Source organism: Vicugna pacos, chromosome 4 (genome assembly GCF_048564905.1).
Source record: "Vicugna pacos chromosome 4, VicPac4, whole genome shotgun sequence".
Taxonomy (NCBI): Eukaryota; Metazoa; Chordata; class Mammalia; order Artiodactyla; family Camelidae; genus Vicugna; species Vicugna pacos.
The window spans coordinates 31,458,217-31,473,629 of NC_132990.1; the positions used below are offsets into that span (position 1 = coordinate 31,458,217).

The window sequence follows — 15,413 nt, forward strand, 5'->3', positions numbered from 1 at the left end:
ATTTCAACTTTGCCTCATCATGGGCAATTATTAAGAAATGATACAGAAAAAAAAAAATGACTGTCAGCATTTTCCCCTCTTCAGATATATACTATCCTTGTCCAAACTATGTGTTTCCTAGCTTACTTTTCTCTTTATAAACATCAGCTAAAATTTATAAATCAAAATCTCTAAGTAAGACCACTTAATTTAAGAAAGCATTTAAAGAAAGCAAGTCATCTAACAAGAACAGTATTCCCAAATTCATCTTTTTAAGTGACCTGTAAGACTAACTAAAGATACATGTTGAATCCTTAGAAAGTATCAGGATATTCTGAGACCTACTTCAGGACTAAGCCAAACTGATAAAGTTTAAGGACCAACTGGTATATTTAAGATTGACTTGAACAGGAAAGCCAGTACTAGATCTAAGAATATTCAACTATTATTCTCCCCTCAAGAATTTACCAACACACCATGAAGGATAAATTCTCCACAAACAACTTACGGACACTGCTTTCTATGCAAAATTGGTATAGGTAAAGACTGCATAGTGGAAAATGGTCCCTCATTTAAATGACATTCATCATTTAGCTTGAATAAAATTATAATTTCTTTTAGAAAAAGACTTTACTAACTGTATCTATATGGAAACAAAATGGAAAAGTCAGTAAGCCATAAGTCACCTATTTATGTACCAAAATAAAGATGAACACTCAGATTCCTCAGGTATTATATATCATCTTCAGCCTTTAATAAAATAGATTTACTATATTTAAACTGTCACATCTACCTCTTTCCTGAAGGTGTGTGATAACAATTAATAAGGTTAGATAAGAGGTAATCCATGAGTGATAATCAAGAGGACTTATTAACACATAGATTGTTGGGCCACTTTCAGAGATTAACTCATTATGTCCGGAGTACATGCAAGCATGTGGATTTTTAACAAGTAATACTTATGTCCCTAGCCAAGGACTATACTTTGAGAACCACTGGTCTAAGGCAGCGGTTCCCAACCATGGTTACACATTAGAATCACAGAGGAACTTTTCAAACATAAATGTCTGGAGTTTCCTCAAATCATTCATACCAGAAGTCCTGGGGCTAAGTCCTAGGGATTCATATTTTTAAAGCTTCCTAGACAATTAATGTGTAGTCAGAGTTGAGAATCGCTAGTCTAGTCAATTAAAATGAATCTAAGCTAAATCCACTGAGAACAGATGTTTCTTAATACAAAAGCAGGATAAGGATTTAAGCCTGTACCTGCAGATAAAGCAGCCAAGTGATAAGTAAAAGTTAAATTCATCAGGGTTGCCTCAGTTGCTCTCATATCCATGGTTTAACTCAATGGAAGTTGTACGTTTGTGTCTGCTTTAAATCCTAGGCAAAGTCTAAATCCCAGGCTGACCTTTGAAGACAAAAGAAGTATAGGCTATTACATGTACCATGTTTAGGGAGAGTGGCAATGAAGCATACAGGTTAATTATTGGGCTTTGGAGTCAGATCATTTAACACATGTTACCTGTGGCAAGTTACATAAGTAAGCCGTGGTCTCTTCATATGGGAGTTAGTCTAACTAACATTAAAGTTATGCTGAAGATTACATAAGCATTCACATCAGAATTTAGTTCAGAGTCTGGCACATAAGAGTTAATGCCATTACTTAAATAAATGGAAAGATATCCCATGCTCTTAGATTGAAAGAATCAATAATGTTAAAATGGCCATAGTGCCCAAGGCAATCTATAGATTTAATGTGATCCCTATCAAATTACCCAGGACATTTTTCACAGAACTAGAATAATCCAAAAATTTATATGGAATCACAAAAGACCCAGAATTGCCAAAGCAATACTGAAGAAAAAGAACAAAACTGGAGGAATAACCCTCCCAGTCTTCAGACAAAACTACAGAGGTACAGTAATCAAAACAGCATGGTACTGGTACAAAAACAGACATGGATCAATGGAACAGAATAGAGAACCCAGAAATAACCCCACAGACCTATGGTCAATCTTCGACAAAGGAGGCAAGAATACACAATGGAATAAAGACAGTCTCTTCAGCAAGTGGTGTTAGGAAAACTGGATGGAAGCATGTAAATCAATGAAGTTAGAATACTCCACACCATACAAAAAAATAAACTCAACATTTTATGACATAAATCATCTTTTTTTCATAGAAAAAAATGGTTTTGTACATGGGAATCTCTGACATAAATCTTAGCAATGTTCTCCTAGGGTAGTGTACCCAGGCAACAGAAATGAAATCAAAAATTAACAAATGGGACATAATTAAACTTAAAAGCTTTTGCACAGCAAAGGAAACCATAAGTAAAACTAAACAACAACCTACAGAATGGGAGAAAATATTTGCAAATGATGCAATTGACAAAGGCTTAATTTCCAGAATATATAAACAGTACATACAACCTAATAACTAAAAAACAACCCAGTTGAAAAATGGACAGAAGACCTAAATAAGCAATTCTCCAATGAAGACATACAAATGGCCAATATGCACATGAAAAAATGCTTAATATCACTAATTATCAGAGAAATGCAAATCAAAATACACTGAAGTATCACCTCACACCACTCAGAATGGCCATCATTCAAAAGTTCGAAAACAATAAATGCTGGAGAGAGTGTGGAGCAAAGGGAACCCTCCTACACTGCTTGTGGCAATGTAGTTTGGTGCAGCCGTTATGGAAAACAGTATGAAGATTCCTCAAAAAACTAAAAACAGACTTACCACATGATCCAGCAAACCCACTTCTGGGTATATATCTGGAGAGAACTCTAACTCAAAAATACATGAACCCCAATGTTCACAGTAGCACTATTTACAATAACCAAGACATGGAAGCAACCTCAATGTTCATCGATAGAGGACTGCATAAAGAAGTTGTTGTATATTTGCACAATGGAATACTACTCAGCCATAAAAAATAAATTAATGCCATTTGCAGCAATATGGATGAATCTAAAGAATGTCATTCTAAGTGAAGTAAGCCAGAAAGAAAAATACCATATGATGTCACTTATATGTGGAATCTAAAAATAGAAAGAGACACTATGAATTCATCTACAAAACAGATATAGACTTGCAGACATAGTAAACAACCTTATGGTTACTGTGGAAAGGGGGTGGGAAGGGATAAATTTGGGAGTTTGAGATTTGCAAATGTTAGTTACTATATATATATAAAATAGATTAAAAAACAAGTTTCTTCTATATAGCACAGGGAACTATATTCAGTATCTTGTAATAACCTTTAATGAAAAAGAATATGAAAATGAACATGTATGTATAACTGCTATATACCAGAAATTGACACATTATAACTGACTGTACTTCAATAAAAACAAAATATCTAAGTCGAAAAAAAAGAAGTTAATGTCATTAAATAGCTGGAAACTATGCTACAGATATTTTAGTCTACTAGAAACACTAAAGAAATGACTGCCCTTTTCCAAGTCTACTTCCCCTTCAGTCAGCATTATGGCTCTTCATTACAATAGCTTCAGGGTCTTTACTTTTACAAGGCTGCAGCCACAGCTTTGTGAATTTAGACATTCAGTATCCTCAAAAGTGTTATACTTTAACTATAGAGAATAACTAATGGGAATAAACACAACTTTTAGCGAGTTATGGAAGCATACATATTACAACCCTACTATACAATAAAGAGAACAACTTTTCTCCTTTTCTTTAATTGATCCCTTAATCACTCCATAGATTTATACTTGCCTGTACTACTTTGACATTTGCTCACTTCTGAATCCCCTTCCCTCTTATTTTCTGTTTAAAATACCACTAAAAATTAACGTTTCAATTAAGCATAGTCACTCCAATGAATACAGCTTTAGGGCTGTGTTCATTTTGTACTATATAGAAATACTGAATCACTATGTTGTGCCCCTATAGCTAATACAGTGCTGTAGGTCAATTACACTTCAATGAAAACAAGGAGAGAAAAACAACACCGTGAGATATCACTTCATACTGACCAGGATGGCTCTAGTCAAAAAGACCTAAGTTTTGGTGAGGTTGTGGAGAAGTTGGAACCCTCATACACAACTGACAGAATGTAAAAATGGTGCAGCTACTTTGGAAAGAATTTGACAGTTCTTCAGAAGATTGAACATACAAATACCATACAAGCTCACAATCCCATCGTCACATACATATCAAAAAGAAATTAAAACAAATATCTACACAAAAAGGTAGTACACGAAGGTTCATAGCAGCAAAAGTGGAAAACGTTAAGTGTCCATCAATTGATAAATGGCTAAATAAAATGTGGTATATAGAATATTATTTGGCATTTAAAAGCAATAAAGCACTGATACAAGCTCCAACATGTATGAACCTCGAATCATCTATGCCAAGTGAAGAAAGCTAGTCACAAAAGATTACATATTATAGGATTCCATTTATATGCAATGCCCAGAACAGGCAAATCCATGGAGTCAGATTCATGACTGCCTACGGCTGGGAGGGGTTTGGGGGAAGGGCTGGTGAGGGTAGAGGGAATGGGCAGTGACAGCTAATGGGTATGAGGTTTTTGGAGGATGAAAATTTTCCAAATTAGATTGTAGTCATTGTTGTACAATCCTGTAAAAGGAAAAAAAAACCACTGAATTCTACATTTTATATAAGTAAACTGAATGCTATGTGAATTGTATCTTAAGCTGCTTTTAAAAAGTTAAAAGAAAATTTAACAGAAATTAAACAGAAGATCTAAGAATCCTCTGGAATCTAAGTTCCTCTAAAGTCTCAATTTAATATTTCTACTGCCAACTCTTTCTCCCCAAGTACTTACTAGGACGGCTGAGTTCTAAAAATGCAAAGCCTTTGCTGTAAGACAAGGGTGATGACAGATGAGTGGTATAGAATAGTAATTACACATAAAACACACAAATATGTTCTTTGTACCAGACACTTTGATGTTAACTTCAGTTTTGCTTTATACTATTTGCAGTAAGTGAATCAAAGTTTACAAGGCCGAATCTAGGCCTTATGATTGACAACCCACAAAATCTTCACAAGAAGCTGTCAACAATTCAGTCTATGTTCATTAAGCAATCTGTAGAAAAGGGACCCCTATCAACAGTAAAACTCTTACATTTCAAAACATTTCATATTAATCTCTTAACATACCTTGCTTTTTGTGAACTCAGAATATTTGTACTCATAAATTTTGAAAGGAAAAGTAGAGAAAGATGAGAAAATAAATGATTTCATTTAGATTCTAAAACAATGTTGACTACTAGGATTTCGCTTTTGGGGTGGGGGTTTGTTTTGTGAAATTCATCTACCTAGTAAACAACATCAATCTGTAACACCTAGTACTCCTCATAGATTAAAACTGTTTTCAACTCTGCTAACTTGAGTGAGGACTCAAGATGCAAGAGTATACCTATTTATCTTATTCTGAGTCAGCAACAGTTTTCAAAATTTTTTGTATTTTTGTTTCTTGTTTATTTTTTTTAAATGTTTCTTTTTTAATAGGTGGGAAGTAATTTTAGGTTTACTTATTTTTTGAATTGAATCCAGGATCCTGTGCACACTAGGCATGTACTCTACCACTGAGCTATACCATCCCCCCAGCAACAGTTTTAAGTTCATTTCGTCTGGTCAGGTACTGTACTAGGATGTCTAGTTCTCCATAAAAATAACTTTTAAATAGTGCCATTTTAAACTGACAAACACTGCATATCCCCAAAGAATTGAGACAGGTTCCTTGGTCTCATGTATAGTACCTCTGTGCCTTGCCTAAACGACAGCTTATTCAAAATACATTGCTGCACTCAGGGGATTGGAGTTATTAAGTAGATTACTTTCAACTTATTCTGTGAGAAAAATGAAGTTACTCCATTTGAGGGAAATGACAGTACTAAATCAGTATAAATGGAATAGGATGGTAGCCTTTAAGTACTTAAAAACTGTTTTGTAAACTTACAAGTACAAAAAAATTATCTAAGAGATACTGTCTTGGAAGTAAGAATTAGATTGGATTAGAAAAATAAAGAGTGATTGGATTAGAAGATGTAACTTTTTGTTATTTCTCTTTGCAATATAATATCTCTATTAATTTTTCCTATGGTTGAAGACAGCCAATGTCTGTTTACTGGCTACTTCTTAGGGCAGACAGTTCCCTATCCTTAGATTTGACAAGTAGCAAGTTTACATTATCCTAAAACCTACCTTCTACGTTGTATAGCACTTTCTATTAAACAGAGCTTTTCAAATATGAAAGCTATTATGATCCAAGTCTTTTCAAGCTGATTATTTAGTTCCTTCAGCTATTCTTCATGATGCTTTTACATCTGTACATTTTGATTTCTACACTGAAAATGCACCTGGGGTCTGTTGGTATTGAAGCATGTAAGATGGAGAATAATATTCCAAGTAGGGAATAACCAGCCCAGTGCAATGGTAGCACCACCAGTCCTGTTCTACATATCTTACTCCTAATAAAACATCCCACCATGTAACTATTTGATAGCCACATGCTGTTGACTAACTTGGAGCTTACTACTTAATAAAAATCTGTCTACTACTGCTAAGCCATACACTCCAAATCTCTCTTCAGTGCATCCTCCATCTAAAGAAGAACCTGTTAATAACTTATTAATGAAATTAATATACACTTTACTATACCTTTTAACTTAATTTTCTGATAATGATGAAGAATGAAACTAACAGGATTTGTTATCACATCCATGTGGGGTCATGATTCTTTCTGGGTGCTTACACCAGCCTTGTGTTATTTGGGACTTTTGTCCAGAAGTACATATATTGTATACTTTATTTTATATAGTCCTTTTCTCTTTTTAAAGATGTTAATGACATTTACCACCAAGCTTCTGATATCTTATTTCTCTAAGAAAGTTCAGCTATCATGTTTAAGTTGCTAGCACTGAAACAACTCCATCATGTAAAATTATTTTGGACAAATAATTTTAGTCTTCTCATGCGTGCTGGGTTTGGACTCCCTTTAACATTCGTCATATCAAGATAAATTTCTCCTTCATTAAAGAATAAAAGCTAAGGTACTATGATTTCTGCTCTAACATTACACAAAACTCAGGCCTATCTCTTGGAAATTCTTATTCGAAAACCAACTAAGAGCTCCTAAAACTGTAAAACTTTAATAAGCCTTAGTTCACTTAGTGTTTAAAGCTTCTTACCCTATTTCTATGTTGTGCCATTCTGGACAGTATTTTTTCACCAAATAAGCTCCTTTATTGGCCAGAAACAGATTCCAGGTCTCCAAGTTATTTCTTCTATTCTCTAAGAACTAAAAACTCAAAGTCACTCAAGAATTCTACTTGTTGACAGCAGATATACAGATAGCTGAAGTCCCCCACTAATACAGTCTTTTATCTCTTTACCACTGTATTCATAAACCAAGAGACTGGTTACTATCAATATACCATCACCAGTTCCTTTCTATCCCAGCCTTGATTTACCAATATTGCTAGTCCTGGCCAATCCCAGATCTTAATATTCATTCTAGTTGTTAGTTCTATCATCATCTACTATAGTAGAAAGCAGTATGATGGCACATTTGAAACAAGTCATGTTGGCAAGTTAGTCACAACCTTAAGAAGCATCAGAAAAGTGAAGATTAAAGAGATCTACTTTTGACCCTTTCCCAGGTATCCTGGAAATCCAAGTTTACACTAAAGTCTTTTATACCATTTTTGGTAACTGCCCCCCTTCCCCCCCAACAAACCACAACCATTTTAGGATCTTGAACTCTTATTCTCTGTAAGAATTTGGTAGCATATTTTCCATACATACTAAGCTTGAGTAATAACTTAAAGTTCATTTACTGTTGAATAAATAAATCTGTCCCCATAGTAACTTTAAAACTATGATTTTGAAAATAGGCAAAGAAAATGATAATTCAGTGTTAGAATCTAGGCCCTCAAAACAAGTTCTTAATACTGTTTTCACATGACCATTTAAAAACATTCTGTTGGGAGAGGGGGATGAGGAAGTTACTGCTGAGTATACGGGTTTTTGGAGGAAAATAAAAATATTCTAAAATTAGTTGGTGATAATGCATAATACTGTGAATGTACTAAAAAGAGTCAATTGTACCCTTGAAATGTGTATATTGTATCTGTGAACTATTTCACTAATAAGCTGTTTTAAAATATATTTCAACTTCATTCTAAAAGCTACTCACTACATTGTTGTTATATACTTTCTAAAATATTATTAAAACACATATTAAAAAAACCCTAATACTAGAAGAGACAAGGAGAAACCCTTACAAATTAAATTAACCCAGCTATTAGGATAGTAAAATAAACAAACCACTTAAGGAGCCAGAGATGCTGACTGTTAAGGAGCCCTTATTACATTATGACCACTAAACAAACAGAAACAAAAACAAATGTAATAGACTGAACAAGACCCCTAAGTTATTTCTTCAGAAAGACTGCTATTTGAAAACAATCTTGAAATCTAAGATTTTGCTTCTATAAACAAAAACATGAATGAAGTCCTCAATAGCATGAGCACTTACTCATCATACTCGATATGATAAATAACGTCTTCATCAGCAGCAACAGAGTCTGAATTAGACGTAGAGGGTACATTGTCCAATTTATTTGTGTTCTCTTTGGAATTATGATTTACATTTCCATTAGTCCTTTTACAAGAACTGCCATTCTTCAGTGGAGTTTTGCCACGTGAATGTCCATCAGAAGCTCTAGTAACACTATGTATACGTGCCTCAAACCAAGCACCAAGGGCGACATCTCTGGCATCCACCAATTCATTTACCTAAAAAAAGTTTAAAATTAGTTAATGAAGCATAATTTCATCTATTGCTTCAAAAACCTTAATATAATTTAAAGTTACTTTGAGGGTTTATTATAGTTAATATTTGCAGTTACTCATGTTTAATTTCAAAAGATTAGATCAAAACTATTCTTTTTTGGTTATACTGTCAAATCTGTTATTTATTATTATGAAAATTATCTTTCCTCCCAATATCCTTCAATGAAATAGATATTTTCTTTAACTATTCCTTACTGGCATCTATACAAGACTATTAAAATATAATTCTTGTGCCCCCAAGAGTCATTCAATAAGAATGTCACTAATGAAAAGCCAGGATTTTAAGGTATTATGACTGTGTTACTAGTTAGTTCCATTAATTTCTTCAGAATCCTAAAGATAACTTACAGTCAGCTTAACCATAAAACAGTGAAGTATTCAACAGAAAAAACTCGAAAACAAGGGACTTACACATATGGGAAGAATCCAGTGAAACCACTTCTACAAAATGGGGTTAAGTTCCACCAACAGTTAGTAACTCACTAGCAAATGCATTATTTAGTACCTCAAAGAACAAAGAACATATAAAAAGAACAGAGCTATAAAGATGCAAAATGATGTCTGTATTTAATTCTAATGAATGATCCAGAACTAAACCATGCAATATAACAAAAGGAAAACAGGGTTTTAGAAAACAGGTATACCAGAGAAGTTGAGAATTACCATAAGGAATCTGGTTTTTTAAAAAATTCTCTCTAAAAAAGGTGAGGTAATTGGTCTAAAGGTCAAGGCCCTTTCAGGAGCAATAACCAAGAGACATGCCTTCAATATTTTTTAAAGCCCTTAAAAAGAAGAAAATGACACTACTTCAAAAGACTAGGAATAGACTTACCATATGACCCAGGAATCCCACTCCCGGGCTTGTATCCAGAAGGAACCCTACTGCAGGATGACACCTGCACCCCAATGTTCATAGCAGCACTATTTACAATAGCCAAAACATGGAAACAGCCTAAATGTCCATCAACAGGTGACTGGATAAAGAAGAAGTGGTATATTTATACAATGGAATACTACTCAGCTAAAAGCCGACAACATAACGCCATTTGCAGCAACATGGATGCTCCTGGAGAATGTCATTCTAAGTGAAGTAAGCCAGAAAGAGAAAGAAAAATAACCATATGAGATTGCTCATATGTGGAATCTAAAAAACAAAAACAAACAAACAAAAACAAAGTGTAAATACAGGACAGAAATAGACTCATAGACAGAGAATACAGACTTGTGGTTGTCAGGGGGGTGGAGGGTGGGAAGGGATAGACTGGGATTTCAAAATTGTAGAATAGATAAACAAGATTACACTGTATATAGCACAGGGAAATATACACAAAATGTTATGATAACTCAGAGAAAAAAATGTGACAATGAGTGTGTATATGTCCATGAATGACTGAAAAATTGTGCTGAACACTGGAATTTGACACAACATTGTAAAATGATTATAAATAAAAAAAATGTTAAAAAAAAAGAAAATGACACTACTAGCACAAGATCATCACCTAATCAATCTAGCTCTTCCTGAGGATATAAGACCCTTAAGGTGCCCAGAAGAATTCTGACACAAGGTTACAACTTGGGGTAGGGGTTAAGGTAAGAATGAACTAAAGTTAAATACCCATATACCACATATTGTGCAAGGCTCCTTTAGTTAGGCTTGTCTAACTCTAACAGCCTTAATAATAAATAATTGATATTTTACAAGATAAGGAAAAAAAGGCTCTGACAAGTTGACTTGCTTCAAATCAAAGACAATGAGGAGAATGAACCCAGGACCTCGTGCTTGATAGGCATGCACTCTACTCCTGAGCTATACCCTCCCCTCGGCTTGGTTGTCTTTCAACTTCTATCTATGTGGGTATCTCTCACTCAGAACACTTGAACTAGGAGGAATGAGTTGGTCTCTGGCCAGGGCTCAGATGTGGGCTCTGAGGAGAGGCACTGCATGTCTCTTGTCCCTGCTGTCACCCTGGGAGAGGGGGCTCCAGCCTCTTTGGCTCCCTTACCTTCATTCTGGGACAGCCTGCAGCTTGGAGCAGTGCTGAGCCAGTGTGGCCCTGTGGCCTCCTGGCTGTGAGGTCTCAAGAGCTCAGCCCTCTAATCTGGAACAGGAGAATGATTTCACCCACCTCATGGGGACAAATGAAGTAGTGGATAGTCAGGTGCCTGTCATAGTGCCTGTCATGTAAGAACTGCTCTCTGTGTGGGCTGTCCCCTTGCTGTGACTACCTTCTCCTGAATGGTGACCCAAAAAGGTGGTCACTGGTAGGGTCAGAGGCCTTCTCTACATACCCTCTTGTTTCTCTGGCATCAGAATCAGTTGGGAGCTGGATCAACACTATCTCAGGCCGGTGACCAAGGTCAATATCAACAGTGTTGCAAGTATGTACTCTAGATACGATGTGATGAAAATGGCCCTTCACCTCTACAGTCTTCCTCCCAATACCCCACAGCCCTTGTCTCTTAACCATGAGAAAAACGTCAGGCAGATTCCAGTAGTGGGGCCCCCTACAAAACACCTGACAAGTTCTCACAACTGTCAAAGACGTCAAAAGCAGTAAGAAACTGACAAGAGGAGCCTAAAGAGACATGACAACTAAATATAATATGGGGTCCTTGAACAGAAACAAAGAACTATAGGTAAAAACAAAGGAAATCTAAACAATCTCTGGATAAAGATTAATAATGTGTCAGTAGTAGTTCATTAATAGTAACAAATCTATCATACTCATCTAAGATGTTAATAATACACTAATACAGGAAACTTGGGGAAAAAAGCAAGTCAGTGAAATGTAAAGTTAGGATTTGAAGACATCTTTATCTTAAAGCTTATGTTCTTGCTACACTATATCATGAAGCTTGATGATAAGACAGGTAAACAGGACCTTTAAAAGGTTAAGTGAAGAACTTAAATAAGGTATTCAAGGTATTAAAGAGGTTTCAAATCACCTTCTAACATAAAAGGTAGAGAGAATACAGACAAAAACAAGAAGTATTAACTATCACTAACAGAAGAGGTACAATATTTGGCAATGAAATAACCTGAAAAACAAAGTTTAATGCAAGAATGAAGAGTTTAGGAGAAAAGAAAAAGACCTCAGGTCCAATCAGGCTAGACAAAGAATCAGAAATGGAATGGACAGAAGCTTTTCTATAATAGTCACTGACAAGTTTAAAGACATGTAGTTTCTTACAGGCAACACTGGCTAAAACTAATGAAAAAAAATCAATATTAAGGTCTCTCATGCTCTTTCTTGGCAAATCAAAAATTAAGAGGTTTCACATAGCATTACACAATTATTCTAGCAGATGATGGGGTATAGAGTTGATACTAAAACACTGACAGCAAAAATTATGTTTAGCAATAAAAACAACTATGGAACAGTAAGAGGTACAAATGAAATACTGAGTTTGCATATGAAATACAAGGCACTAGCAGGCAAAGAGAATATACTATCTGAATACTTCAGTATTTGGCAATATAGAGTTAACAGAAACCTAAGTCAATCAAAATATGGCTTAAACATTACACATATACAAGAACAGTCCACAGAGGTAGAGAATTCTTTGAGTAGTGTAACTCTAGGTTTATAACCAGAAACAAAAACTACAAATTATCCTATTAAGTCTAGTTCAACATTCATGATAATGCATATAAACTGAATGGGGAAAATGCTTTTAAATTCTAAAGGAAAGTTTGTACATATTACAAAGACATACTAAGTTAGGATAAATCTGAATGGGTCAAATTGCATGAAAGAGGATAAAGTTCTTCTGTAAACCTGGGTTTGGAAGATAATTCAGTAGCAAATACTTAAAACTTATATGATTAAAATAAAAACAGAGGATACTGCTAAGATAATTTAAACTGAATTACTAAGAAAGTTAAGAGCTGACAAGCATTTCCAAAAACAAGATATGAAATACCATGAGTGAATCCTAATGTAAACTAGGGACTTTGGGTGATGCTATATCAACATTTTGAGAGACTTCTATACCTTCTACTCAGTTTTACTGTGAACCTAGACCTGCTCTAAGAAAGTAACATCTACTAAAACAAAACAAAAACCCAACTAAAAAGTAATTTAGCCAGAAGAGAGCAGCAAAAAAGCAGACAAAATGACAAGAAAACACAATACGTGTCTTTACACGTGTGTGTGGGGAGGAGAGGGGTGTCTTAGCTACAACCTCAGGATTTTAATTTATGGAGGTTACTGAATGACAATATGGAGAAGCTAACGGCACTGGGAGAATTCCTTACGTTTCTCAAGAAAGTGGGGCACTCTGTGCAGGAACACAATGAGAAGCACTAGGTCTGGTCAGGAGGCAGAAGAAACAAGAGGAAACCATGGCCCAGAGAGTACGTGTTCTGCATGGAAAAGGCAAGGCTAGGCAGGGGAAGCAGCTTCACACTGGCTAGTGTGAATAACATTAGCACGCTCTGGGGCAACAGGGGTGGTCACCAGGTGGTTGGTACCTGACTCTGAATGGTTAGTTGGTATGTGGGTGTGCTTTAGATAAAGGAGGTGGCTAGGGTTGTGGAGTTTGGATTGGTTGGTTTTATGGAAGATGGGTTCACTGACAAGTTGTTCTGTCTCTTACTAGCTAGCCTTGACAGAGGTAGTCTAGCCTTAGCCAGCATGCACCTCCTGCCCTGAATATGTCAAAACATCATAAAAGTTAGCAGCTAAACAAACTATGATTAATGGAGGAGGGGTGTTTGAGCTGAAAAGCCATGAGCTGAAGTTAAAAAAAAAAAACAAACCCACTCACATAAATCTAAGCTGAAGAGCTAGATTTATTCATATCAAAAATGCACAGGCATACATCATTTTATTCTGCTTAGCTTTATTGCACTTCAGATAATACATTGTTTTTACAAATTGAAAGTTTATGGCAACCCTAATTTGGTTAAGTGTATTGCAACCATTTTCCCAGCAGCATTTGATCACTTCCTGTCTATCATTTTAGTAATTCTCACAGTATTTCAAAACTTCGTTATCATATTTGTTATGGTAATCAGTGAGCCTTAAGGTTACTATTGTAATTGTTTTGGGGCACCGCATACCATGCATGCCCATGGAAGACGGGGAACCTAATCGATAAATGTTGAATGTGTTCTGACTGCTCTACCAACCAGCAGTTCCCCTTCTCCTTCCCTCTCCTCAGGCCTCCATATTTCTTGAGACACGACAATATTGAAATTAGGCCAATTAATAATCCTACAATGGCCTCTAAGTGTTTAGGAAAAGGAAGAGTCTCTCACTTTAAATTAAAAACTAGAAATGATTAAGCTTGAAGAAGGCACATTGAAAGCAGAGACAGGCCAAAAGCTAGGCCTCTTGTGCCACACAGTCAATTTGTGAATGCAAAGAGAGTTATTGAAGGAAATTAGACGTACTACTCCAGCGAATGCACAAATGATAAGAAAGCAAAAGAGCCTTATTGCTGATGTGGAGGGATTGTGAGTGGTCTGGATAGTAAGAGCAAACCAGACACTACATTCCCTTAAACCAAAACCTAATCCAGAGCAAGGCCCTCACTCTCTCCAATTCTATGAAGGCTAAGGGAGGTCAGGCAGCTGTGGAAGAAAAGTTAGAAGCTAAAAGAGGTTGGTTTATGAGGTTTAAGGAAAGAAGTCATCTCCATAATACAGGAATGCAAGGTGAAGGAGCAAGTGCTGATGTAGAAGCTGCAGCAAGTTATCTAGAAGATTAAGCGAAGATAATGAACGAAGGTGGCTACGCTAAGCAATAGGTTGTTAACATAGATGCAACAGCCTTACACTGGAAGAAGATGCCATCTAAGACTTTCATAGCTACAGAGCAGAAGTCAATGCCTGCTTCAGAGCTTCAAAGGACAGGCTGATCAACTTATTAGTGGCCAATGCAGTTGGTGTCTTGAGACTGAAGCCAAAGCTCGTTTACCATTCTGAAAAACCCAAGGGCCCTGCAAAATTTACTCTACCTGTGCTCTATAGATGGAACAAAGTCTGGCTTACATCTGTTTATATGATGGTTTGTTGAATATTTTAAGCCCATTGTGCAGACTTACTGCTCAGGGAAAAAAAAGTTTCCTTTCAAAATATTACTTCACAATGACAACACACCTCGTTACCTAAGAGCTCTGATGGAGAAGTGTGAGTTTAATACTGTTTTCATGCCTGCTAACACAACATTCATTCCCATGAATCAAGGAGTCATTTTGACTTTCAAGCCTTATTATTTAACAATTACATTTCACAAGGCTATAGTGGCCATAGTGATTCCTCTGATAGATCTCAGCAAAGTTAACTGAAAACCTCTGTATAGGACTGACCATTCTAAATGCCAGTAGGAACATCTGATTCATGGGAAGAGGTCAAAGTAACATTAAAAGGATTTAGAAGATTCCACTCCTCATGGATGACTTTGAAGGGTTCAAGACTTCAGTGGAAGAAGAAATTGCAGATGTAGAAATAGCATGAGAACTAGAATAAGACTTGAATGGATGAGGAATTGCTTCTTTAGGATGAGTAAAGAAAGTCATTTCTTGAGATGAAATCTACTCCTGGTGAAAATGCTATGAAG

At 35.8% G+C, this 15,413-nt stretch overlaps 1 protein-coding gene across 2 annotated transcripts in view; it reads right to left on the reverse strand.

The window, feature by feature from the left end:
- Positions 1-15,413, reverse strand: part of UHRF2 (ubiquitin like with PHD and ring finger domains 2) — a 78,763-nt gene that overhangs the window by 51,575 nt on the left and 11,775 nt on the right. For both annotated transcript variants that reach the window (XM_072959472.1, XM_006208155.3), the window contains exon 3: positions 8,531-8,790. In XM_072959472.1, the coding sequence (XP_072815573.1) occupies positions 8,531-8,790 (260 nt within the window). The remainder of the gene's footprint in view (positions 1-8,530; positions 8,791-15,413) is intronic.